Source organism: Lissotriton vulgaris, chromosome 4_1 (genome assembly GCF_964263255.1).
Source record: "Lissotriton vulgaris chromosome 4_1, aLisVul1.2, whole genome shotgun sequence".
In the NCBI taxonomy this organism is placed as follows: Eukaryota; Metazoa; Chordata; class Amphibia; order Caudata; family Salamandridae; genus Lissotriton; species Lissotriton vulgaris.
Window position 1 is genome coordinate 355,353,053 of NC_141691.1, and position 27,918 is coordinate 355,380,970.

The window sequence follows — 27,918 nt, forward strand, 5'->3', positions numbered from 1 at the left end:
GTCTGGGATGATCCTTTATTAACCACATGGCTGCTGGGCGTATTCCCCCCCAGTGCTGGAAATTGCTCCTAGCCTGTATTCATGACGAGCTCAGCTCGTCATCAGCACAGCTCAACCGTGCATCATGACGAGCTGAGCTCGTCACTAGCATCGAAATGGTTAATAGTCCATTTTATCAGCCTTTTAACAGACTGGGAACAAACTAGGGGCCAGATGTACGTAATCCTAATTTACCGATTCTAAAATACGGAATTTTACAGATTCTGTATTTTAGAATCGATAAATGCTATGTAGGAAAAAATTTGATAAGTATTACCGAATCGGTACGATTCGAAATTTACCGAATCTGTATTTACCGATTCGGTAATTCCCATTCATTCCTATGGAGGCCCATAGGAATTAATGGGATTTACCGAATCGGTAAATACAGATTCGGTAATGGGGGGAGGGAACACATTCAAGGGTGGTAGGGTGTCACATTGACACCCTGTTGCACCCCTGAATCGCGCATGTGTGCATATGCATGGGCATGTTCCATCTTTTAGGAATTTAGAGAGAATCTCATGGTGAAGAGAGGAATTCCCCCAACCCTGGTGGTTGCCCACTACAAAGGTAGACCGAAAACACTGATTGTCCAATAAAGCCTACCAGCCTTAAATAGGGAGAAACAAAAAATGACAATCTCCAAAACAGGTTGAGAAGCTGAACCAAATCCCGTCCCATCTATTAGAACACCTAAACGACCAGGCTGTCAAAGGCTTATGCTCAAATGCGCTGAGAACTATGCTTTAGATAGTAGGGCTTTATGTCACGGTAAAGAACTAACCCATTTCTGTGTTAAAAAGGAATAATATCTTTGATGTTTGAATCTTCATTGATGCTTCAGATCATTATCAGGACTGTATCATGGTCGCATACGTTTTAAACAAGAAACAAAACCGCATTATTTTCTTACTGTACCTCTTGTATAAACCTGGTGATCTGAATGCACGTTTCTGTTGCAGTCGTCTTCGGTTTATTTTTTCCTGCCAACTGTTAACTTTCACAACCTGCATTGACCAGCCTCCCTGGAAGACATTTATGAAGCAGAATCTTACTAGCAGATTAGATAATACGACGTACTATGCAATTCTATAAAAAACAAAAAAAACAAAAAAAAGATCATGAGCGTGTAACACAATAGAAAAAGAACACTGAAAATGTAGCTTAAAGATAATACTTCCGAGATTTTCTATTTCACTGCTCCTAAAACCGAACAAAAACTCTGAAAAATAATCAGAAACTGAATATAGTGTATGCTGGTAAATAACATGGTTTGCATCAACCCTTACCCGGACACCAACAAAACTCCCCAGCCCCCACCCCTTCATAGGTAATCAAATACACCACTCAATTCACAGTCCACACCACTGCTCAAATCCCCACCCAGTCTCAAATTCGCCTCAACCAGTTTTCATTAATAGCGTCACTTGATGCCTACTCCAACAAACCACAATCGCAGATCATCAAAATGAACCATACATACTCAGATAGGTCCCTCATTTGGTAAAAGACATACTCTCAAGCTCTTGTGCGCACAGACACGGACTATCCTGTACATACTGCCCCTCCACCCAAAAAAAATTCTACTCATTGCCAATGCTCTTCATTGTGACGTCCCTAATGCTTGTTAGTTATTGCCACTTGTTTGTACTTTAACCACTCTAGTACTTTACAACAAATTCTAATTGCTATTTACTAAGTTCTGTCACGACTGGATGGAGATCTGGGTTCAACTGCATAAAACAGAAGCCCATGTAAAACCTCATTTGAGAATGAAGTGCAGGTTAAAAGATCTATGCTTACGGGACAACTTTTACTGTTTTCCTTTTTTAGGAGAAAAAAAGAGGGGAAAAGGGAAACCGATGAAAACTGCCTTATTAGTTAAAAATCACATGCCATTAAGGGGAGGCAAAAAAAGAAGGCCTCTTTATTCAGGCAGGTTAGCAGTTTCACAGCTGGAGTTTATTCATCTCTGTGCTAAACCTTTAAAAAAAAAAACAAGCATTTGCGATGCAATAGGTCTTGCATTATGAAAGTTTGAGCTATTGGTCTTGTAAATGACAATTTTTTTTATTTATGTGTTGGTTTGGAGAATAGCTAAATTAATAGTTTTGTCATTTACAATGCCAATAGTTATAACTTTCGCAAATGTGACACCTATAGCATTTGTAATGCAACATGCTTTTTATTTACGGGACTTCGATGTATTGATATCACAAATAACAATGGCTTAATTTTTTTTAATAATTAATACTTAAATAAAAGTGATTGTAATTTATAATGGCAATAGCTTAAACTTTTGAAAATAACTTTTGTGAAGATTATGTTCAGTGTATTTTATTGTGACGAAAATCCAGGAACAGAAGTGAAATATTAACATCTTTTTTGTGACATTTGTAATAAAGCTTGAAACACTGACAGAACATATTTGAACCAGTTTTTGTTGAATGGTTTGATTGATGCTGTGGTAGCGCATAGTGATGCTGTCGAGGCCCCGAGTGTGATGCTGTCGAGGCCCCGAGTGTGATGCTGTCGAGGCCCCGAGTGTGATGCTGTCGAGGCCCCGAGTGTGATGCTGTCGAGGCCCCGAGTGTGATGCTGTCGAGGCCCCGAGTGTGATGCTGTCGAGGCCCCGAGTGTGATGCTGGGGTGGCGCCGAGTGTGATGCTGGGGTGGCGCCGAGTGATGCTGGGGCGGCGCCGAGTGATGCTGGGGCGGCGCCGAGTGATGCTGGGGCGGCGCCGAGTGATGCTGGGGCGGCGCCGAGTGATGCTGGGGCGGCGCTGAGTGATGCTGGGGCGGCGCCGAGTGATGATGGGGCGGCGCCGAGTGATGATGGGGCGGCGCCGAGTGATGATGGGGCGGCGCCGAGTGATGCTGGGGCGGCGCCGAGTGATGCTGGGGTGGTACAAAAGGGGGTGGTAATGGACGGAGCATCTGAACCAATCAAACACTCACACCCAGTCAAAAGATCTGGGTTTAATCAATCACCGTTCTTTAGCCCACTCTGCCACCCCAGTTCAGCCATGGCTATATGCAAATCAGTCTGACCCTGTGCCTCAAGGGAACAGTCCAGCCCGAACTGCCAAGCCATGCCTTCCCTGGACCGGAAACAAGCTTCCGAGGACCGGTTTCTGGCATTCCAGCCGTCTTCAGCCTGGCTTGCTTGAATCAAGTGGCAAAGTAGAGTGGTGTGGCTCACTGGTTAGAGGCGGCAGCCCCGGAAGCAGAGGTCGGGCCAGGACCAGGGTTCGATTCCCGACGCGGCAGGGTCTTGGGCCATGGTCAGCGGACTCGATAATTCTCGCCTCGGTGCCTACTCCAACCATGGATCCCACTCAGCAACTCTGGGCAATAGCTTGCTTAATCTCTACTAAAGGCCCCATCAGCGCCGGGGATGCTGGTCTTCACCTTGGAGATCCACAGGAGGGACCATCTCACAGGAAAAGCCAGGATGGGTTCCCCAGCGGTATACAGCGCCGGGACGCCCCTTTGCTGGGGCAGCTGTGCGCTTTACAAGTATACGACATTTAACATTCAAAGTGAGCAAGGGACTCAACGTCTGAGCATACCCTGCCACACTTATGGCAGCCAAAAGCGGTAAAAAAGGGGGTGGTAATGGACGGAGCATCTGAACCAATCAAACACTCACACCCAGTCAAAAGATCTGGGTTTAATTTATCACCGTTTTTTAGCCCACTCTGCCACCCCAGTTCAGACATGGCTATATGCAAATCAGTCTGACCCTGTGCCTCATGGGAACAGTCCAGCCCGAACTGCCAAGCCATGCCTTTCCTGGACCGGAAACAAGCTTCCGAGGACCGGTTTCTGGCATTCCAGCCGTCTTCAGCCCGGCTTGCTTGAATCCAGTGGCAAAGTGAGCAAGGGAATCACGTCTGAGAATACCCGGCCACACTTATGCTGGGGGGGCGCGCCTGAGTGATGCCGGGGGGGGGGGGGGGAGGGCGGGGCTGAGTGATGCCGGGGCGGGGCTGAGTGATGCCGGGGCGGGGCTGAGTGATGCCGGGGCGGGGCTGAGTGATGCCGGGGCGGGGCTGAGTGATGCCGGGGCGGGGCTGAGTGATGCCGGGGCGGGGCTGAGTGATGCCGGGGCGGGGCTGAGTGATGCCGGGGCGGGGCTGAGTGATGCCGGGCGGGGCTGAGTGATGCCGGGGCGGGGCTGAGTGATGCCGGGGCGGGGCTGAGTGATGCCGTGGCGGCGCTGAGTGATGCCGTGGCGGCGCTGAGTGATGCCGTGGCGGCGCTGAGTGATGCCGTGGCGGCGCTGAGTGATGCCGTGGTGGCGCTGAGTGATGCGGTGGTGGCGCTGAGTGATGCGGTGGTGGCGCTGAGTGATGCCGTGGTGGCGCTGAGTGATGCCGTGGTGGCGCTGAGTGATGCGGTGGTGGCGCTGAGTGATGCCGTGGTGGCGCTGAGTGATGCCGTGGTGGCGCTGAGTGATGCCGTGGTGGTGCTGAGTGTTGCCGTGGTGGTGCTGAGTGATAATGTGGTGGTGCTGAGTGATAATGTGGTGGTGCTGTAAATAAAGAGCCATCTCGCTTTTCTTCCCCATTACATGCACAGAGAGACACACCTGCCAGATCTTAAGAAAAGATGCATTATGGAGAGAATCAGCACACCAGGAAGCGCGAGTGGAAACCGACTCACCCGGTTCCCCTGGCCGCCGACGGATACCATCGTGTACTGCGGCACCCCTCGCCTGATTGCGGGCGTGCGCAATTTTCTACTGCCGTTTTCTATTTAGGATCCCTGGCATTTAGAGGCTAAATTATTGTTAAGGCTTTCACTGAAAATGTCCTGATGATGGTCCCCGTGATTTACTAGGGGTCCGAAACGCCGTCGACCTTTAAGTACCAAAAACTAAAACGTGATTACTATGTGGTTTAATGGTGCTTTGTTGAAATATTCTGTACAATTGCATTTATAACAGAAAAATTTGTTTTGCCTTATAAAGCCCTTCTTTGCTGTCTATATTCACCTTCTGTACCCGCTCTGTTAGTGCTGGGCACAGGCTGGTGTTCCACACTGGCTGACTTGTGTAAAGACAACTGTCTGGCTGGACATGTCACTCTCAATATAGATTGACTGTCTATATTTTATATTTTTCCAATTTTCTTGCATGGGACCAGTGTTGCATGTACAAAGTATGTTCCCCGAGGTCCCTGCTGACCGATTTGGGGCCCGTTGTTGTAAAATTAGCATTATGGAGAGAAATCACTGCCCATCACAGTGGTGAAGTTGATATACAGAACCCTGTGGTTCCAATTTCCAGTGGCCTCGGCTTAGCTCTTTTGATGTTGGGGCTTGTGGAGAAAGTGTGTTTGGACAGCCATGGGGTGGAGTCGCCAAGCCTTTAAATATGCCGGAGAACACAGACCACGACAGAGCACCGCACAGGGGTCCTTAGACCACAATTACCGAGGCGCTGTCACTAATGGATACACGCATCTAGGAATGCCATATATCGCCCGAAGGGAGAAACCACGGAGGAAGTTTATGGAAAGCGAGCACATTCCCTCGGTCTTTCAAATGTCAAAAAAATAATACAACTGATGGCATTGCTGTCAACAGGCAGTAAATGTTACTTTCAAAGCCGACCCAGTTGTGAGCGAATTTTCTTCAAATACAGATAGTAACGGGAGAAAATGATTCGCTTTCAAGAAATAAATAGACGAAAAAGACTAAATGAATCAAAAAGATTACCATAGCATTAAGTATCTGGTGGTTTGATGCTTTCCACCAATTCTGATCAGGACAAATGCGTGCTTGCAAAAAAAAAAAAAAAAAGTTCAAAGGGCACCCACTCTGCCAGGTCTAGTACATAACTGTTCAGTACATGCCATATGTTAGGAATCGGATGAATAAACAAGCTCAAAAGACACGCAAGATACTTAAAAGGGGCCGCGAAATGAAATGAAAAGGGGCCGCGAAATGAAATGAAAAGAGGCCGCGAAATGAAATGAAAAGCGGCCGTGAAATGAAATGAAAAGCGGCCGCGAAATGAAATGAAAAGCGGCCGCGAAATGCTGTTGGCATTGCGGGGGGGGCGTATTCCTTTGAAGTGTGAAGTAGGGGGCGGGGGAGCGGATCCCTTTGAAGTGAAGCTCTCGGCATTGCTGTGGCGGGTCTGATACAATGATGCGAGGCAGGCGGCTCGGAGAGCAAATGGAAAGCGCGTGCACGGGCACATGCACTCGGCACAATCCGCCTGGTTTAGCTTTCGTGGATCCATCTCTATAAGTCTCGACATCTGCAATGCCCAAGCGCATTAGCAGAGGTCGAGACCTAAAAATGCACTGTATAGTCTGATTCAACAGAACACCGGAATATAAACAACCCAACAGAAGAAAATGTTTGAGAAAGGTTTTGGACTCACAAAACCAGAAAAAGACTAAAGCAAAATAAAATGATCTCATCTGTGATAGACAAATGTACGAACTAATGTGGGCCACCAGAATGCACACTATTAAACATCATTGAGGAAGCCTTGGGGAACTTCTTTATAAAAACAAAAAATGAAGGGTGAGGGGGGGCGGCCGATTGATGTTCCAGGAGACTGCGAAACGGACAATGAGCCCTGATAGATCAAGTACAACAGCTTCTGTAACATCAAAACACAGAATCTCTCAATGTACATGAGCTTCTATGTCAGATGCACACTCAAAATGACAGATCTTTAATACATTGTTTTTGATAAGACCGGCTCAGCTCGCCCTAATTGGGCATTAACAGGCACATGCATCAAAGGATTTTCCGATCGCAAACGGTGCGAATCGCAAAAATCGGCCGTTTGCGATCGCAAAATCTGCTTTTGGAATTCATGAAGGGTGAAGGCCCTCGAAATTTGAGAATTTGCAAATATTTGCGAATTCTCAAATTGCGATTGCATTTAAGGAATCGCATTTTGCGATTCCTTAAATGCAATGCATGAAACTTTAAAAAATTGCTATTTCGCAATTAGAGGGAGCAAATTACCATGAGGTTGAACCTCATGGTAATTTGCGAAAACTTTGAAAAATGCACTTTTGTGCATTTTTCAAAGTTTCATGTTGTGCACACACATGCCCTAAGGACATGTGCGTGCACAACATATGTGCACAGATTGATTTCAGGGGGTGCAACAGGGTGTCCTTTGGACACCCCTGCACCTTTGAAATCGCATTCTTAATTTGCGATTCGCTAATTGCTAATCGCAAATTGAGAATGTCTTCCCATTCATTCCTATGGGCCTTTAGGCCCATAGGAATGAATAGGGAGGTATTCCTTAATTGCGAATCGCAATTTGCGAGTCGCAATTAATGAATATTAAGAAATCGCAATTTATTTAGCGATTTCTTGATGCATTGCATTTTGCAATTCCTTAATTGCGATTCCTTATTTTTCGCAATTAAGGAATCGCAAAAAGCAATATTGATGCATGTGCCTGTATAGTACTACATAAAGTCACCCAATTTTTCAGCGGGTTCAGCTTTCTTCCTTCAAAAATATAAATAAAAAAAACATAATAAAAAAAGTTTCCTCCAACACAAAATTTAGTAAATTACTGATGTTCATCAACCAAATTACTCCGCTTGAAACTAAATCATTTGTGGATCATTTTTAATTCAGGCATCAACTTCTCTCAACAAATCAAAGCACTAACTTCCAAGATGCTACCCAGCGAAACAAAACTTTCCCTCCAGCAACTGGTCCACTGCATGGACCTTATATGTGATTTGGTCAAGGCCTGCTTAGACTAATGTAATGTAGTCTACATTACCTTTAAAAAAAATACCTCTCCAGACTGTAAAAATCGGGCATTTAGAACATGACTTCACACATGGAAACAGAATGTAAAGCCAGCCCTGCAAGCTCTATTTTGGCTTCTACATGAATTCAAAATTAAGGTAAAAACATTGTGCAGATCAAGGTCCTTTCTTCCTTCGGGAACGGGTTTACAATACAACATTGTTCCTTTAATAGAAATGAGTGCACTGGAAGATCCATGGGGGTTCAGGATCCAGAACTTTGGTTCAAACTCCGCTCTAGTTTCCATATAGAATTATCATATCTAAAGTTCAGGAAACTGCTGAAAATCTAATTCTTGAAACTGAAACAGACCTTCATTAAGACTATCATCCTCTTGGGAGTGACTGCAGACAGTCGGATCGAGAACCGCCCGCCCTGGGCATCAGGCTAGGCCAACTCACTCAATGTTAAAACTTTGATGTATTCATGTTCTTTTAAACTTGAAAGACTTAATTCCTTTAAATACTCAACACTATTTAAATATAAACACGAAAATGCAATATCTACAACAAATAGTAAAGAAAATAAAGTGTTGGGTTTATCCCTATATATACATAAACAAAATCATTAGCCACGAGGCCAACATAGGAGTTAAAATACTTCTCACCAAATCTTTAAATTTAACAATTTTTATTCATTGATTTAATTGCCAAGACAGTCCATGACCCTCACACAACAGTCCATTAACTGAAGATTGCATGTTCCTTCCTTTAGTTTCTGAACTCTGAAAGTGGCCTAAGTGGTGTGTAACATTTTATAAAACACATAAATAAATAAGCAAATAGTGCACTACGGCGTCTGGAACAACAGTGTTGATCTTATGTAAAGAGAAGAGTGTTGCAACTCAAGGACGATTTAGAGTAAATAAACCCTGACCTTGGCTGTAGCACATACCCAACATTACTTAATGAAGCTATGGAGAAAACAAGCCACTAGCTTGTGTATCACAGGCTGAGGCCATAGACGCATCATATTGATGACTCCTATCTTGTACAAGTCATACAGACTTCGATCCCATATTCATCATCTTCTAAATGTTGGGCTTCAGGATGCTGTGGTTAATGTACATAGTGTGGCGGAAGGGGGTGGGGGAATCACAACATGCTTGATGTAAGGTTAATTTTAAACACATCACTCTATAGTTACTTCAATCTGCTTGAGATCATATTTTTGGTGGGGTTATAAAAGTGTGGATGTTCAACTAATGGATATTGCCCTAGGCGTAATTTATCGTTAGCTTTTCGAAACTCTTTCTTCCAGCAGAAAACGTACTACCTCAGACAAAATGGTAGTGGAAAATCTGACCAATTAATTGTTTTCTACAACTAGGGAAAAGCTGAGGTGGCATGGTGTGCAAAATAAAGATGGACTACCATGGAGGCCAAGTTATTAACAGGGGCTGAGATTAATTGAAGCATTCCGTCCATCGCTCTTTTGTATACTTTCGAGATAGAACACAGGCAGATGTTAAGCCAAAATGACCTATTTTGTGAACCGATATACAGACAACGGTCAAACCTGATGACAGATCTTGTGGGCGTGGCCAATGCTGCTGCAGAAATTTCCACCCAAGTGGTCACCAAATGGAAATCTACCCTTTATAAAGAGGCACACTATTGATACCCAGATTTTCCTTCACACAGGCATAGGGTGGGGGATCTCCTACGTGATCAGCTTCTCATTCTTACTTCAAGGTAGAGCTTTTTGGGGAATATTCAGCTAAGTTCACTGATCTCCGTGTTCAAGATACCTCAGAATCACCGTCAGCTTTGGACAGACCTACTTCCGCTAACTGGAGATGAGGCTGGTGGACACTACGCTAGAATAGTTTATTTCACCCTAAATCAGTTATTTCAACTAGGTAGCAGCTGTCTTTTCATTGAATTTGCAAATTTAACAATTTTTTAAATAGGGCCCCAAGTTTCTATACATGGTAGTTATTTTTTACCCAAATGACTTGATTATGTACAAGGCACACAAGAATGTAACACGCAATAATAACGGGACTGGTACATATGGACCAGTCGGGTTTTTTGCCTGATAGGGCAACAAAGCTGAATCTTAGAAGAACCCATAATTGGCTCCAAGAGGTAAAGGAGAGAGAGGACCCACACTGGTTCCTCTCCCTGGACGCGGAAAAAGCGTTCGATGCAGTGCACTGGCCCTTTCTGTTTGCTGTTTTGCAGAGGTTTGGATTCGGGCCGAAGTTCACAGCATGGATCAGACTGCTTTACACGGGTCCAAGGGTGAGGGTAAGGGTTAATGGTACGCTATCGCGTGAGTTTCCCATCCAGAGGGGTACCAGACAGGGCTGCCCCCTGTCACCACTTCTCTTTACGCTCGTTATTGAGGTCCTTGCGGCTAGAATCCGGCACAATGCGAATATCTGCATCAGATCGTCCACAAACCCGAACACATCCCTTGACACATCCTAGATGTCATTTTTGCTAATACCGAACTAGTTACCTCTCAAACTATAACTCCAGTCACATGGTCAGACCATCACTTGCTTGCTTTCCAACACAAAACAACAGTAAGGAACTCACCTAAATCCACCTTACATGCATCCACATATCGACCGTGGAACAAACTCAATTTGTAACACTTCGAAACACAACTAACATCCAGTACAGATCGGGAAACAAATTCTGTTAAACTATGAGTGGCTAGAGGAAGCTTTTGATAGCCTGATACAACTCAAAACCACACAACAGAACAAAAGAAAGCAAGCACCTTGGAGAAATAGAGATAAAAGACATAAAACAACAAATTAGAAAACTGCAACGTGCCTGGTTCAAAACAAACGCCAAACAAGACAAATTTCACCTACAGAAAATTAACAGATTAAACAAAAACAGCTATCAAAAAATCAAAGAGAAGGTACTATTCAGACAGAATTCAAACTTGGACCTGCTGAAGCCTGACAAGTACAGACCCATTACAAATGGACCGTTCCTGGGTAAACTGATAGAAAGAGCAGCATTCACCCAGTTGTCACAATTCATGGAAGAGAATGCCAGACCTTCAGACTTCCGGACAGGTTTCCGTCCAGGAAGAGGCACAGACTCTGCCATCCTTGCCATCTGGGATGGCCTGAAGAATGCAGTTGACCGCAATGGGGTTGCTGCGCTACTACTCTTGGACCTCTCTGCTGCCTTTGATATGGTTGACCATGACACTCCGATACAGACTCTACGAAGCCGGAACTGCTCTAGACTGGATCACATCCTACCTTCAAAACAGAACCAATGTCATCCATACTCCACCTTTTCGTTCAGACTATACTCCACCAAAACAGGGGTCCCTCAAGGTTCTATCATGTAGCCTGTGCTTTTCAACATCTACATGAAGTCATTACCAGTACTGGTCAATCAATTTCACCTCATGTGCTATAACTATACAGATGACACGCAAATACTCCTTCAACTGGAATGCCCCAAAGAAATTGAAAGTTCACCAATTTTCAGTTGTCACAAAGCCCTGGAGCCATCTCAAATTAAATGCTTCCAAAACGGAAATATTCATGTGTGGCAATTGGAAAGATTATGACCCGCTTGCGGCCTAGGCTGACGAACAGGGATCACCGCCTAAAGTATTGAAGGAAGTAAGAAACTTTGGAATGACCATGGACTCCAAGCTATCTATGAATGCCCAAGTGGACAGACTAGCAAATCAAGCATTGTTACTATAAAAGCTCTGCGACATATCTTTCCCCATTTAGGATTTCCACACTAGGTCCAAGCTACCATCTCCCTTTGTAGCAGGGTTTCCGTTCTCCCACAGAACTGTGCACAGAGATCTAGAACCTGGGTGAGTTAGGGTGACCCAAAACTCACCTTTGTTTCAGAAATCCCCTTACCAAGCTAGCTACAGTGTCTCATCAGTAGTAATAACTTACCAATGACTTAGACAATCCAGAACATGAACTTAGAATACCTCAGGTATCGTGGAACACATGAACACTCTTTCGTTATATAATCATTACAAACCGAAACTGGGAGGCAGAGAACACACGTGCAAATTTGAAATGTTTATTTTTAAATGCAACATTCTCAAACGCAGTATCTTATATAATATCAACATACATATTATAAAAATCAGAGTTAGCAGCATAGTCACTAATCCATAATAAGCAAAAGGTGATAGCATGTTATGATGCAAAGATCTATAGAATTCTGTATCACCTATATTTCGCGCACCCTAATTAGCATATTATATTAGATCTAAGAAGGTCTCATCTGGGTTCTTAGCAGGGCGGACCCATACCTCTAATTCTCAGTAGGAGGAGATCACATCAACCGCTACCAGCTCTCAGCATGCGAAGCATCAAGTGTGTTGATTCATTCCCTGTAACTGTATCTTAAACCCGCGTAGAGCCCAATATTGGCAGCAACATTATTTGTGTTATGACTAACATGGTGCGAGGATCAGGCCTTCAGCAACCTTGTGTTAGGTTATTCTTAGAGTGTGCAGTTCTCAGTGTGCAGACAGTTGTACCAAGTGTACCAAGCACGACTGATACCAGTGCAATAACATTATTCTCAAATAAATCACATCTTTCGTCTAGGTTAAAAGCTACAATAACAATTAGGTGTCGTGTGCAAACCGAAGCAGAAAGAAAATATGGTGTTTAAACATTTAATAAGCACATGCTAACTTAACACAATATATAGAAACGTAGTAACCATATGACACCTTTTTCTGTCCAAACTTGATTACGTCAAAAGCCTCTACAAAGGATCACCTTTAACGACCATGAAAAGACTACAACGGATTCAGAACTCGGCTGCCTGACTACTCTTGCATATCAAACCGGGAAACCACATCTCCCCTGCCTTGAAAGACCTGCATTGGTTACCGGTTGCCAGAAGATCCATGTTTAAGCTGCTTATTATCACCCACAAAGCGATATATGGAATGGGACCGCTATTCATCAGGAATAAAATCACTAAACACATTCAACAAAGGAACCTCCACTCTAGAGGGGCACCTCACCTCAAAATCCCAAGATACAAGAAAAAAACCATGGTGTCACAACCTTCCCTGTTCAAGCAGCCTAACTATGGAACTCTTTACCCCAACATAAGATCCACGAACAACCACCTTATCTTCAGAAAAGTACTCAAGAATGGGCTCTTCTGCACATAAGCACCATAAGCAAACAAAGATACCGCATATCACTCTGTATATAAGCATTTCTTTGTATTATAGATAAGTACCTATATGTGTGTTGGTTTGTATAAACATGTAGAATTGTTAAAAAAAATACATTTTGAAGTACAACAACACTTGAAAACCAGAGTTATCTAATGCATCTTTAATCTACATATACTTACCTACTTTATGCATCTATATACCTTCCATGTACTTGGATCTATATATTGATTACTTTTCTCCTAAAATAGCACGCATTGCAATACCCTATTCCTACCGCTCTCAGAATATCATCTACCTCAACTCGGACTCATCTCAAACGTCTAACTACTACTCTGCCCAATGCACCACCCTATTTCGCACCCTATTCCTCTAGCAATATCTTTAATCTACATGTACTTACTTCCTTTATGCATCTATATACTTTCCATGTACTTCTGGATCTATATATGTATTACTTTCTTCTAATTCAGCATATCCAATGCACTACCTTGTTCTCGCCCTATACCGCTCTCAATATATCCTCTACATCCACTCTCTCATTCATCCCAACCCCCATATCGCTACTATGATCCACAAAATAACCGTTTCTAGACTCTTCCCTACTCTACCCCTCATTGCATCATCTGACACCTCTTTTACTAGAACGATCCCCCAAAGCAAGCCTTTCTAAACTCTACCTTCTGACTTTTCCCCCACATCCCTTTTTACGCATCCCAAGCCTCCTCCTATTGCTATGACCTCCAAAGCAAAACTAAAAACAAAAAAATCGAAACCATAACTTTTCTATCCCTCCACTATCCTTTCAATCAAAATAACAGACTAACATGCCTACTTCTCAAATTTCATATTTCTCTATACAAATTCACCACTACTTCTATCTGTCCTAGAGTAGCGGCTACTCGCCCAAAAAGCACTTCTACACCTCATCAGGGGTAGCAAGCACTATAAAAATGCAAACCTTTTTCCCCCCTCTCCTACCCCGGAGCTATCCTTCTCAATCCAAATAACTGACTAACTAATCCAGCACTCAAATTACTTTCATATTTCACCATACTATTTCAACACTAATCCATTATGGGTTCTGGAGTAGCATGCTTCTTGCCGAAAAAGTGCTTTGACGCCTTTTCTGGGGTAGTAAGCGCTATATAAATGCATATACAATATACTAGGGACTTAGAAGGGTACACCAGTAGCCAATTGTGGATGTACAGAAGTACTTCCCATAGTCCATTTAGGGAGAAAGTACAGTGACTGGGGTCCTGATTAGCAGGATCCCAGTCAGACTAGTAAAAAACAAAATACGGACATGAAAGCAGATCCTACTTTTCTACAGCGAACCACTCTCCTAATCACCGGGGCACAGGTGGGACTCGCCATCAACTATTGATAATTCGTAAGCAGGAGAGCCATACCTAGCCTGAACATAAACCTACAGGACGATTCATTCCTATTCAAAAGCAATTATGTAGGGAGACAAACAACACAAACAAAACCGTGCCACTCCCAAGAGACTGGTCACTGTGATTTGACGACTCTTGAAGCCTGCATATACTCTCCTCCATTGACCGCCTACACTTGTGACCTACCCGCTCTACTGCCTTGGGGTCGGCGATCTGGACAGGTTATTGGCTGCGGTGTGGACCCCTGCTCATCTATGGAACCGTTAGACAGTGGGTTTGGCTTTATGCTAGCGACTGTGAACAAGGCGGTTTCTGGTTGCCGGTGCTAATGTTTGGTGTTCTGCTGGGTTGCAGGCTTGTCGATTGACTGACTGGAACTGTGGGCCCCAATCAGAACCCAGATTGACGCTAAAACGCAATGATGTCTATTGCTCAACAGATAGTTATGGAACGTTTGCGCTCAAATGCCCTGCCCATGCCGGCACGATCTGCAATGGACTCAGAGAAACCCTCCACTGAACACCAAAAGAGGCGAGGTGCTGCACCCGGACATGGCACTAAGCGTCAAGGTAAACGCTGTTCTACAGGCAGTGGAGAAAATCAGAAGCACCCTTGATCAGACAAGCACATCACTTGAAATTCAAATTGACAAAGTGATAGCAGATTTCACCCTCTTGCGAGCGGACCACCACAAACTTGAGGATAAGATGCACAACACCAAACTCCCACTAGCTGAGCTACAGCCGGCAACTCACAAAAACACAACAATACTGCAATCATTGTTAGACAGAGTAAGCAACTTGGAGAGAAGCATGGAAGATGCAGAGGGCAGCTCATGTAGGAACAACATACGGGTGGTGGGTCTACCGGAGGGTGAGAAGTGCCAGGATGCAGTAGGGGATACTGAAAACTAGATTCATGCACTACTACCTGATGCTCGTTATCACCCTCCTTTACAGTTGAATGTGCCCATCGGGTGCCAACGCGCAGACCGCCGCTGGGTGCTAATTCCAGGCCCTTTCAGTTTTGTCTATTAAACTACAGACACACCATCCTCCGCGACGTGCAAAAACTACAAGAAATCAAGGTGAATAATGCCCTGGTAATGCTCTTCCCAGACTATACTGTGTCTGTGCAAAAACAAAGGAGCTCCTTTCAGGCAGTTAAACACTGCCTTCGTGAACTCAACATACGTTAGTCGCTGCCGTCTCCTGCCCACCTCCGAGAGGTGGCCAGGGCACCGCTAATTTCTTTGACTCCCTGGATGATGCATGGAACTGGATGGAGGCCACTGGTCTCAACATCCCGTCCCTCTCCTGTCAGAATGGGGGAATACAAAATGATGTGAGAAGCCACAGACGTTGTTGTGGCGGACGAACCGGCCACCCTCCTCCACCAAAAGTCGTATTGAACCTGAAGCAGGTGATCGCGGAGAGACAACAAGCTTTATATATAGCAGCTGCGATGCGTGAACATGCACTACACTCTGATCAAGATGCCAGCTCCACAAAACTATGGAGCGATGACGGCTCCTCAACTACTTGGGGGACCAGGGCAGAGTCGCCGGCCCCACCGGCTGAGACACTGCTGACAGCTAATGACATTATATAAACTCATAGCATCAGTTGGTGGTGCTGCACTTGCAGCCTTCTGGTGACCTGTAGCGATTACGCAGTGGCCACCACCCATGTACATTGCCTGCTCTAGAACTGCGACAGATCGACATCTTATCATATTAATGTAGCGCTTGATACCCTACACAACTAAAATTCAGAATTATAGCACATCATGGTATACACCTATTTATTAGCACAGATTGCATATTACATGCTACACAATAGAGGTCTTAAAATGTTAGTACTTGTTACCCATGCCCTCTTTGATTCACCAACACACTCTGTAGTTAGGCTAAGTAGTTTGGGCAGATCCCTGTTGTACATCAGCTCTAATAACGTTACATGAGTTGGAAGAATCCACCTTCCCACTTTTCTTTTTAGCTCTGATGGGCTGCCCTGTACTGTCTGCTTCCCTCCCCCCCTCAAATGACCTAATTTGCTGATACTGATGCACACAGCGGGCTCTCTTGATCACGCGAGACCACGTCACATTTCTAAAATGGCCAACACTAATATCGTCACATGGATCATGAAACATGCACACGCCCTTGCGAAGTTATTCTGAATACTCCTACCTACAACCCAAATCCACCCACATAGAACTACTGCAGAAAACACACTTGACACTTCCTGAAGCCGAACGTCTTCATCTGCGCTGGTGCTACCACCTATCTTTCTTCCTATGCAAAGGGAGTGCTAAATTGGGTAAAACCAGGGATCCAGTATGTGGCGGAAGAGGTAGTGGTGGACGCAGATGGCAGGTATGTGCTTCTAAGAGGTCACCTAAATGGATGACAGCTCCTGCTGGGGACAATATCTGCTCCCAATGATGGCCAGACTTTGTTCCTCCACACATTATCTGGTATATTAGCTAACTGGACCAAGATTCCATGGCTACTGGGAGGCAACTTTAATGCTGTCCTCAACACTATGCTCAACTGCTCAATCCGCCCGTCCCTCCCCACCATCACACACCACTACCACGTCAAACACCCAGGCATTAACTAATTGGATACACTCAAGTCTCTTATAGCTCTATGGCGCTCACATAACCCTGAGATGCGGGTGTATTCGTATTATTAGTCACCACATGATTTGCATGTTCGAATTGACCGTATTGTGGGGTTACCTGAACTCCTCCCCATAATTCGGCAGATCGATTACCTAGGCCGCAAACACCCAGAGCACAATCCTCAATCTCTACAACTTGCATGGGAGGTAGTCCCATCAACCATACCCACGTGGCACCTTAAGCCGGCGGCATTGGAAGACCCACCATTCCGGCAGTCACTTGGTGCCGCAGCAGCAGAATACTTTGAGATTAACAAAGGCTCAACAAACAACAAGCTAATCGAAAGGGACACCTTTAAAGTGACCATCTGGGTATCAGTTGAAACATTCGCAGACAGCTAGATAAAACAATTAACAAAATTGAACGCAAGCCCTATGGCTCGAGACAGTCAGTAACACAACTAGAATGCGAAACATCAAATGGATGAAGCAAGTAGAGAACATACCACTCTTAGAGCACCCAAAATTCATAAATTACACAGAACACTCCTCTAGTACTCATGCAGCATGGAACGGAGCAAGACACTTACTGGCATGATTGATACGAGAGGAGCAACCCCAACATCCTATCCAGGCCGTCCGAGCCCAAACGGGGCCCTTTCCTTTACACACAACACGAAATACATACTGAAATGACCCATCAATATGCGTCTGTCTAGGAGTTAACCATCAGACTCAACCAAGATCATCTCCAGACTTTCTTCTCTCACATACAATTAACCACCATCACTCCTACACAGCGTGAATAACTAGCAGAACCAATCACACCCTTTGAGATCCTCGAAGCCACCAGAGCCCTAGCATCAGGCACAACCCCTAGACCCAACAGCCTGCCCACCAACTATTACAAAGTTTATGCCCACCTGTTAGTTCTACATCTACACGCCTTATACACCAACGTGCTTGAGGCTTGTCATCTACCTACATCTTTGCATGAGGCTTTACTAATCTCATTACATCAGCCTGGCAAAATCCCACCGATCAGGGTTCTTACCGACTGATGGCCCTATTGAACACGGATTATAAAATCCTAGCTAAGATACTTTCCGATCAGTTGACGCTTTTAGTTCCGCCTCTGTTCCACTCAGACCAGAAAGACTGTTTCATCCCACAACACTTAACTGAACCCAAGATGTTTTTTCAGGGTCTCCACTTACTCCACATTACAATGGCCACATTTCGGGTGTCCGGTGCTTGACCACGAGAAGGCCTTGGATTCTCTGGAATGGTAATTCCTTTTTGGATCTCTACCTTGATATGGTATGACACTCTGTACATTTAGTGGGAGTGAGAGTGGCCTGCCCTTCCATAGGAATGCATGGGGGATTCCCTGCTCAGTGTGTGTCAGTGGTAATTCCTGTTATGAGAGTAGCAGTATGGTCAAGTCTAGTATGTATGAAATTGTGCGAATAAATGCTGCGCAATGGTGTGCGCAGATTTATTAAGACCATGCCACTTTTAGAAGTTGGCATTCCTGTGTGCCATGTGTCTGCCTGCCTTATGTGAATTGCATGTCTGGTTTTGGATGGACAGGGGATGCTGAGCTTGACGTGGGTTGAATAGAGAGATTTGCAGTTGGAGTATGGGGAGGGGTGACACTTTGACTTGAGCAGGGCTGTGCCTGGCAAGGTGAATGATGGCTCCACCTCCCACTGTGCCGCTGATGGCAGACCCCCTCTTCCTCAAAGGCAGGATGCAGCCTTGTAAACAAAGTGCTCCAGGACCACACCAAACTGGTTCTGGCTGGGTTCAGTGACTTGTGACTTTTGAGAACAAAGTCTTTTGGTGGTATAAGTAAAGGGGCTGTTACCCCATGACAATTTTCAGTTCCATGGTGCTCTTCTAGGATGATGTGCTGTTCCTGAACCTGCTGGGGCATGCTGCTGCTGGGGCCCAGGAGGAACTGCCATGAGGGCTTTCCTCCCTGGGCCCTGCATTGCCCCCTTGATTGCTGAGGACTTTTGCTTTTGGAGCTGTGGTGCCCTGTGAGTGCTATATTTGAATTCTTTCCTGGTGGAAGAACGTGTTACTTCTGGACGCCAAGACGAACCTCTGTCCTTGTAACTAGAGGGAAAGGACTTTGAAACTTTCCTCCATCTTGCTGAAGCAACTACCCAAGGGCCTGATTTGAGCTTGCCTCCTGCTGAAGTCTAAGGGACATTAGACTTCACCCATCAGCCATCCGGATTCCTATTTGAGGGGAATTCTCCTCGCAGGTGAGGCCTCTGTTGAGAATTCCAGTGCCTCTGGTTCTACTGCGGGCTGAAAGTCATCGTTATCGCTACTGTGGGCCGCCGCAGCTGAGAAGCTGTTGCAGCTAAGAGCCGGCATTTGCCTGCGTTAGCAAAGTCATCGGTATTATAGGCAGCCGCAGCTGAGACGCTGTTGCCGCCGAGAGCCTGCATTTGCCCGTGTTACCAAATTCATGGTTATTGCTATTGTGGGGAGCTGTGGCCGCTGAGTGTCCGCATTTGCCATCCTACGAGAATCATCACTATATTGGGCCGCTGCAGCTGGTAAGCTGTGGCCGCTGAGTGCCAGCATTTGCAGTCCTACGTGAATCATCGCTATAGCTATTGTGGGCCGCTGCAGCTGAGGAGCTGTGCCGCTGAGTGCCCACATTTGCCGTCCTACGAGAATCATCGCTATCAATGTTATGGGCCGCTGCAGCCGAGGAGCTGTGCCACTGAGTGCCTGCCATTAAGCCCCGTTTTGCATACTGTATTTATGTTTGAGGTATCCTCTACTGTGGTTTATGCTAGTGAGATTATTTCCTAAGGCATGTTATGCTAAGGAGGTTATTGTCTAATATGTTTAGGCTTATGAGGTTGGCGCAGGATATATTTCATGCCTAATGAGATACTATGCATAATATGATTTATATTACAGGATGATGCTGAGTCCAGTGTGCCAGTAATTACTGGTTGTGTTCTATGCTTATTATATGTTCTCCATTTACTATCTTTACTAAGTGATGGTTCTGACAGTGGCCCTGTCATGTGTATATAATCCCCTGTAAATATTGCCCAGTGGCAGTTGGCACAGTGTATATTGTGTGATTACTATTCTAATGTGTTTTATGATAATATAAAGGCTATTTTTGATATAACCTTGTGTGGAGTTTTTTTTTTGTGGTGTGCCTAGTATGTTGCTGCTGTGTGGGTTGCGCAAATGCTTTTCACATGGCCTCCGGGATAAACCGGACTGCTCGTGCACAGCTACCAAGGGAGTGAGAGCAGGTGTTATCTTTGGCGTGTAACTCCCTTGCCCTGACTAGAGTGGTGGTTTCTGCCTGGCTTAGACGCAAGCCCTAGCCAACCAGAAATCCCATTTCTAACAGTTCACACTCAGCACACAGCCTCCATGAGGTTTGTAGGTAGTTACCTTGGGTAGACCCTGGATCTTAGGGTCCAAGAACCGTCCTTTCCAGCAGTTTGCATTCCACTTTGTTAATATATGGTTTGGTTTCCGCCTGGAGACTACTGTATTTTGCACTACTTACCTTATTGCAAATGAATTACAGTAGTGTATTTGTGTTGATATCTCTGGGTAGGAAATACACCAATGTATTGTGTAATAAATGGAAGTATTTTTATACATACACTGTGTGGTTCTTTTTTATTTAACCTACACTACATGATTAAACTGAAGAAACAAGCTGCTCAACACTCCTTCAATATAAGCCCTAAGGCTGCTCTCCAGAGCCACCACTTTGAGAGCTTTCTATGGTTATCAAAGACCACTAAAATCACCATTATGGTTGCCTGGATTAGTGCACAGTGTATCACTTAAATAAGTATGCACCATATTCTAAGCCAGCCTCCTTATCATATGGTATGTCTTGTCCATCGATACACAAGTACTGGGCTGATGTAATGAATACCCTCTCTAGAACGGTTGGGTCACGGATTGAGGCACACCCTAGAACCACATTGTTTGGCATACTGGAGGATGTGGGGGTCCAAGGGCAGATAGGATGTTGATGGAACTGGGAACTGTTGTGGCCAAAAGAGATATTGCTAGGCTATGGAACTAGCCTGAAACCCCATCCCCGGCGACTTGGACTAAGGGAATGGACTGGTGTGGTAAAATGGAATACCCCATATTTACGGCCGGGTGCAGACCACATGAATTTGAGACCATTTGGAGGAGATAGTGGACATATTTTGGCCTGGAGAATCAATGATGCAACTGACCGGACCCGAATACTGGCATAAAAATGGAGTGGTGGAGATCGGAGACAAGGAAATGGATAGCACTTTGTACATATTAGTCAAAAGAAGAGCAACTGTATTTGTTGTTGTATTTTTTATATTGGAAATGAATGCCAATAAGAAAACATTTATAAAAAAGGGGTGGTGTGGCCAGGCTGTAAAGCCGTGTGGACGCGTTCCACTTAGGCTCCGTTTGTCACCCTGCAGATCGGAGCCTTTCTGTGTGCACCTACTGCTCAAACGTTTCACAATATAGAACAGGGGTTGTGTGGAACAGAGCTAAGACTTTCGCTATAGTTCAATCATTGAGGGTAGCTGGACAACCGAGACACAGTCAAGAGGAGTGGTGCGGTCAGCCTGGGGCAAATGGCGGTCACACCGTGAGCCCTGGATCGGATTCGGGCGAAGGCATTCGCATACGGCTGTGGTCACAGGGATCCTGCACGATAGGAGGCATTAGACTGGCCATACCTTCCGCGCAAGGGTATCAGGAGCTGCGCTGGCACCTCCACCCTGATTGCAGCCTTGCAGAGGAGTGTGGGCCTCATGATGACGGCGGGAGAATGGCACCCTGCAGAGTCTCCCTAGTGGCCTCCGGAACCGTTTAAGCTGATGGAGCTGGGGCCTAGACGTAAAGCCCTGTCTACCAGATAGCCGAAAGTCCATATTTATTTTCTCTGTCTGTCTTGTTGTGGTCAGGCGCCATATGCTGGGCTCTGCAAACTAACATTAAACGCCTGCCCCTAAGATGGCGCCCAAGTGAGCCCGGAGATGAGATAGGCTGGTCACTTGGGTAGGGACTGATTGCTGAGAGTGCCTTGGAAGAGGTTGATGGAGGACTTCACCCTTCTCATCACTTGAGCTGTCAGGACTTACAAGTACAGTATGGGAAATTCGGGAAGCTCAATAATGAACAGAGCACCTTAGAGGAAATGGGTTTCCATAGTCATGCATAATGACTCAACTGGATACCGGAAGTAAATGCAGGGAGGGCACCTCTCTGCCTGGGAAGAGTACCCTGATGTCCCCAAAGGCAGCATACTAAGGGCAGTGTGTGAAGTAATCTGGAGAACACACAAGGGTATCCTCTGCAATCTCAGACTGATCATTTCTCCCTGACACCAAGCTATTTAAAACCAACCTGCAAGCCTGTCCTTGGTCGGCATGAGTTTATAAAAAAAATTAAAAAAAATAAAAAAAGTACCCAGAGTCCCCCGGAGCGCTCTATGCGGAGGCACGCCAACACACCCACAAGCTTATATGCCACTGAAAAAAGTGCAACCCAACAGAATATCGAGCTGTTACGCCCCAGCAGAGGCCAGGACGGAGGGCGTGACATCTCCCCTAGAGGAGACCATGGCGCTGGTTAGGACCAAGCTCTTTTCCTCACTGCGAGACTTTAAGGTGGAGCTGAGAGAGGAAATTAAGACGGATATCAATGCTTCCTTTGAATCCTTTAGTTCCCTAGGTCTGTTAAATTGGCTCTCCATCAGTTGGGATTGATCAATATATGGAGGACTCTCAATCGTTAAACACAGGATTATAGCTTTTTCTCCCACAAAACCTACTCTCAAATAGACAACATTTTCCTCAGTCAACGATTGTATCACACTATTCAAGTGGCAAAGATCCATCTGATTATTATCTTGGACCATGTCCCTCTAGAGATGGTCTGTAACTGGGCGGCCTAGAGTTCTGGGTTTCAGAATTGGTACGTCCCCAAAATACTTAGTCGAGATCGGTTCTATCGGGACGAAATCTGGAAGGCAACTTTTTACAGATGAATACCAAAGATACATCCTATTTGACAAACAGGAACGTGTTCAAAGTGGTAAATGCATTTCCCTGATCAGCACACAACAACAGCAAAAAACAAATGAAGGACTGACACTGGAAAATTAACTTTTACTGCTCGAGAAGGCACACAAGTCAGCCCCCTCTCAAATTACAGACAAAAGTAGTGGTGCTGAACGGGAAATTATATGCTCCTACACTAATAGAGCCGAGAATACATTATTGCACCTCAAATCTATTTGTTACTAAAGGGGTAACAAAATTGGCTCCTTATTAGCGAAACAATTATGGGCCAACAGGAGATGGATTATGTGGAGCAGATCTGGGGTGAATTGGTACAGATCCACCACTGTGAAAAGGAGAAGGCTCATGCGTTCAGAGATTTCTATAGACAAATGTACACTGGAGACTTACTAGAACCAGGGGCACAATCTAGATACAGAGACCAGCTTGATTTGCCGCAAGTCTCGCCAGAGACCAAGGAGGCACTTAATCGCCTGACAGAGGAAGCACAAGTCAGATACCCTTTAGATTCGTAAAGCCACCGGTCCGGACTGCTTTAATGCCCAATTCGATAGAACATTAGGTGAGGACCTTAGGCCTTGGGTGGCGGACCTCTAACTCTATAGCTGCTTCTAAAGAGCAATCCACATCGATGAGGCATTAATTACAGTGCTTCCTAAACCAGGGAAGAACCCTCAATTGTGTGCATTTCTAGGCCAATCACCCTACTCAATTTAGATGAAAAACCTATAGCAAGATATTAGCTAATAGGTTGGAAGAGACTATGCACAAACTGATCCACCCTGACCAGTCTGGGTTTCTTAAGGGTCACCAGACCCATGATAATTTATGCTGGATCATCCACCTAATTAAAAAAAAGTACATAAGAAATGCATCCCGTCGGTCTTGCTGGCACTCTATGCTGAGAAGGCCTTTGAACGGGTGGAGTGGACATTCTGATTTGTTGCTTTGGGTTCAGGGAACATTTTCTTAAAATGATGAAGGCTAATCATCATAGACCGAGATCCCAGGTCCTGGTTAATGGTAAAGCCTCAAATATTTTCGAGTTGACAAGGTGAACGAGACCGGGATGTCACTATTCTCCCCATGCTATTTGCGCTTTGTATAGAACCCCTAGCAGCGAGGATAAGGACAGAATCCAGTTATGTTTAGAGGAACAGAAAATATCATTGTTCACGGATGATATCCTTTTGCCCATAACCTTGCCACGTACCTCTTTAGTCTTGGCAACTGGTTAACACTTAATAAAATATTGTTGTGTTTACCGGTAGTCATTTTTAATACTCACTCAGTTCTGCACTGCAAAAAACTTTTTTCAGCACCACTCTTTTGAGATCATACTTGGGCGGACCAGTCGTCTTTTGAATACAGTGAGAACTAGTTCCCCCTAATTAGGGGTGTGCGGCACTAAATTAGTTTATTTCATTCCCAGATGACAATGCTCCGCCAGTGTGGTGGGCTGATGGGCTTCATCTCAGCATGGTGGAGCTGAATTCACATTGTTTTACACTGTAGTCATTGTTCTTCAAGATTCTTAGTCTCGTCACAGTTCGACCAGTTCTCTCCCTTTTTGTTGTATCCCTACCTGGATTGGTCACATAAAAGCAATTAAGAGGACAGTGATTCCCCACATCCTATACTTGTTTCAGGGCATTCCAATCGAAGTGAATAGGGAGTTTCTCAAAGCTTCGGAAAATGCTCATGAAATTCATTTGACAGGTTCAGAGGGCTATAATGGCAAACACACGAAAGAGCTTTGATTACACATGGGGCCCCTTGGTACAGTTCCCCTCAAAGGGACTTCATCTTTTCTCCTGCCAGCCCTGAATTGAGAGCGCTTCATCTCTTTCAGACAGGCTTCTTGAGTACGCTCTTCTCAGCGGATGCACTCCTGCTCTTTTGGTCTGCTACCCCTCTTTCTCTTTCCAGGGGCGAAGGGAACCCTACATTTGTACTTTTCAACTCCTGTCATGCAAGATATGTTGATACGTTGTTATGCATTTGGGCTTTTTCTATTTACGTTACTATTGTTCCTCTTCAAGAATGGTACTCTACAACATATGTCTGTAATTTTCATAACTTGCAAAGATATCTCAATGCTATGTATGCTTCAAATGGCTTATACCAAGTATTTTTTGATACACTAGAACTACAAATGACAATGGCTTATGGCATCGATGTTTATGAACTGAATTGAGCAGCTATCCTTGGAAAATTACAATAAAAAAATGTTGACTAACATTTCTTTTTATAAAAAAAGAAAGTGTTTCAACTGCCAGGACAAGCAAAACTTAAAAGTACGTGTCGTGTTTCTTTTTTTTATTTCCATTGCACTCTGCCCTCTGGGCTGTCCAGGGCCTACCCAAGAGATATCTTATCTATACTACTATTATAAAGACAGAACTGTGTCCTTTGAGCCAGGTAAACTCGAAAAGTACACCACCAATCCAAACACCCAAGACATCTTTGGAAACCTCAGGGCAAGCAGAAGGACATAGGCTATATAAAAATAAAAAATATACGTTCTTTAAAAAATTTAGAAATAAAAAAAAAAGTAGTCCCTTGCAAGTAGTGCCAGCCACGACGTGCATGATGACATCGGGAGCGCGGGGAGGAGCGGCGTTCAGGAGCAAGAGGAGCTGCGGACAGGCGGGGAGGGGCGGCGAGCTGCGGACAAACGGTGAGGAGCGGCAGAGCAGTAAACTCAGCAGCGCGGGGAGGAGCGGCGGCTCAGGTAAGTGAAGCAGCCTGTGGGTGCGCACCGAGGGACGGCCGTGGGCCAGGAGTGCTCGCAAGCCTTTTACTCAAAGTCGGGACGTTGGGGGAAACAGCAGACAAGAGCCGCGGGTGTGCACCGAGGGACGTGCAGAGGGACGGGCGGGGGCCACGAGTACTCGGAAGCCTTTTCCTCAAAGTCGGGACGTCGTGGAGAGCAGCGGACACGAGCGTGGGCAGAAGCGGCCAGGACCAACAAAACCGGAGCAAGGAAACACTGCAAGTACGCTCTGCTGCTCCCGGCCACTCTGCTGAGCCTCTCCTGCTGCGATGCTGCCCCCAGCCACCTTCTGCCCCGGGCAACGCCGGGGCGGGCTGCTAGTATGTATTAAAAAGGAGGGTTTGGGCCTGGCAAGAGGTTTAACTTAGAAAACATCAACGGGGTTTGGAGGGTCTACGGGAAGTTTAAAGACCTGCCCAGGTTTTAATCCCCTAATCTACAAACTAGAAATACACAGAAACCTGGGTGTCTAACATGAAACCAAATGTGTTTCAGGGACCATATACTGTATGCAAAATATATGACTAAATAACAGAATTATCCTTATATAAGGTTTACAATCCAACGCATGTAACCACCAGCAAGCGTAGGTGAGACCCAAGATCCAGAGATGGATTACCATCAAAATCTTGTTGGTGATCTGATTATTCTCATCTGGTCATCCACAGGGCCGGGCTGGTGTGTCTCTAGATCAGTGAGACTACCTCCAGGACCGCCTGGTTGGACTGAGGTCAAGCCCACAATCGCTTGTTTGACCATGCGTGGGATCACCAAATTGAACAAAGATGCAGTGCAAAGGGTGAAAGTGTAAAGGAAAGTGAAGTTAAAAAGGAATAGAGGACTCACAGAAAGGGAACTTTAATAGCTGTAAGCCTCTTTCTATTTAAAAACCAGAACAGCGTAAAACAACAGTATAAACAAATGACTGCTTAGGGGCCAACATGTTTCTGCCAAACGGGGGAAGAACTCCCATGGCTTTCATCAGGGCCTCTGTTCTTAAGGACTTTTGCTACTGCAAGTGCAAAACACACTCATAAATGAAAAGGAAAACGAACAGTGACCGCTTTAAAGGATATATCTTCCTATTCCTCCATGTCAGCTGGTGTGTAAATCACCTACAAAAATGGAAGGTGGTATTAGTGCATAAGATATAAAACCAAATAGGAGTGTGTAAAAAGGAGCATAGTAGTTCCTTACTCACCCTTCTTGACAGGGGAAATTACCTCACCTGGACCAAACTCAGAGTAAGGGAGGCCACGCTCTAGGGATAGGAAAAGGCAGTCTAAATCAAGATAAAGCAGAAAGAGGAAGGGCTTATTTACTTGTTTAGACTCCCTACCAATATCTTATCCTAAGCTTAAAATATTCTAGCAGCCAATATCTAGCTGAACTCACCCACAGGTGCTCAAACTGCCTAATCTTGGTGAGTAAGTATCTTTTGTGACATGAGCTAGGGCTCTCAGATTGTTTTAGCCCCATAACACTCAGGTTGAACTCACCTCTGCGTCGTTGCCCCGAGCCGAAGTCTGAGGTTGGGGGAGGCAACGTGTGGGAGGGCTGAGGCTACATTTATTGGCACATCTCCTTCAGTGTGCTCCTATCATCGCGCGCTGCACAGGACCCGCCTCGGTCAGAAGAAACGCGCCAAAAACTGGACCGATTGCTGGTCTCATTATGCTTAATAACTAGGGCTCCCGGTTTTCCGTTTAAACGGATTTTTACATATAAATACAGACGGAAAACAAGTTTTCCTTTATCTGTATTTATATTTAAAAACGGGAAAATACTAGTATACTTTGTCATTTACATCAATACCATCTGGTGTCTCCCCCCTCCTTAGAGTGTTAAGAGGTGTCAGCCTGACTGAGACAGCTTGCCCGCGCACAGCCACACCGAGTACTTCACAGGTCATTGAAAGACCTTTTACTTGTTAATGATGCTTTGTTTGTATTTCACCCCTTAGCCCCTGCCTCTTCACTCTGCCGATTGCCCACGCTGCGAACTGCTTCAGCAGT

General features: G+C 45.2%; 1 protein-coding gene across 1 annotated transcript in view; it reads right to left on the reverse strand.

Moving 5' to 3' along the window:
- The window catches only part of LOC147718744 (UAP56-interacting factor-like), a 443,554-nt gene that overhangs the window by 340,134 nt on the left and 75,502 nt on the right, over positions 1-27,918 (reverse strand). Inside the window, exon 4 of the mRNA XM_086918731.1 lies at positions 961-1,067. Coding sequence (XP_086774857.1) covers positions 961-1,067 — 107 coding nt within the window. The remainder of the gene's footprint in view (positions 1-960; positions 1,068-27,918) is intronic.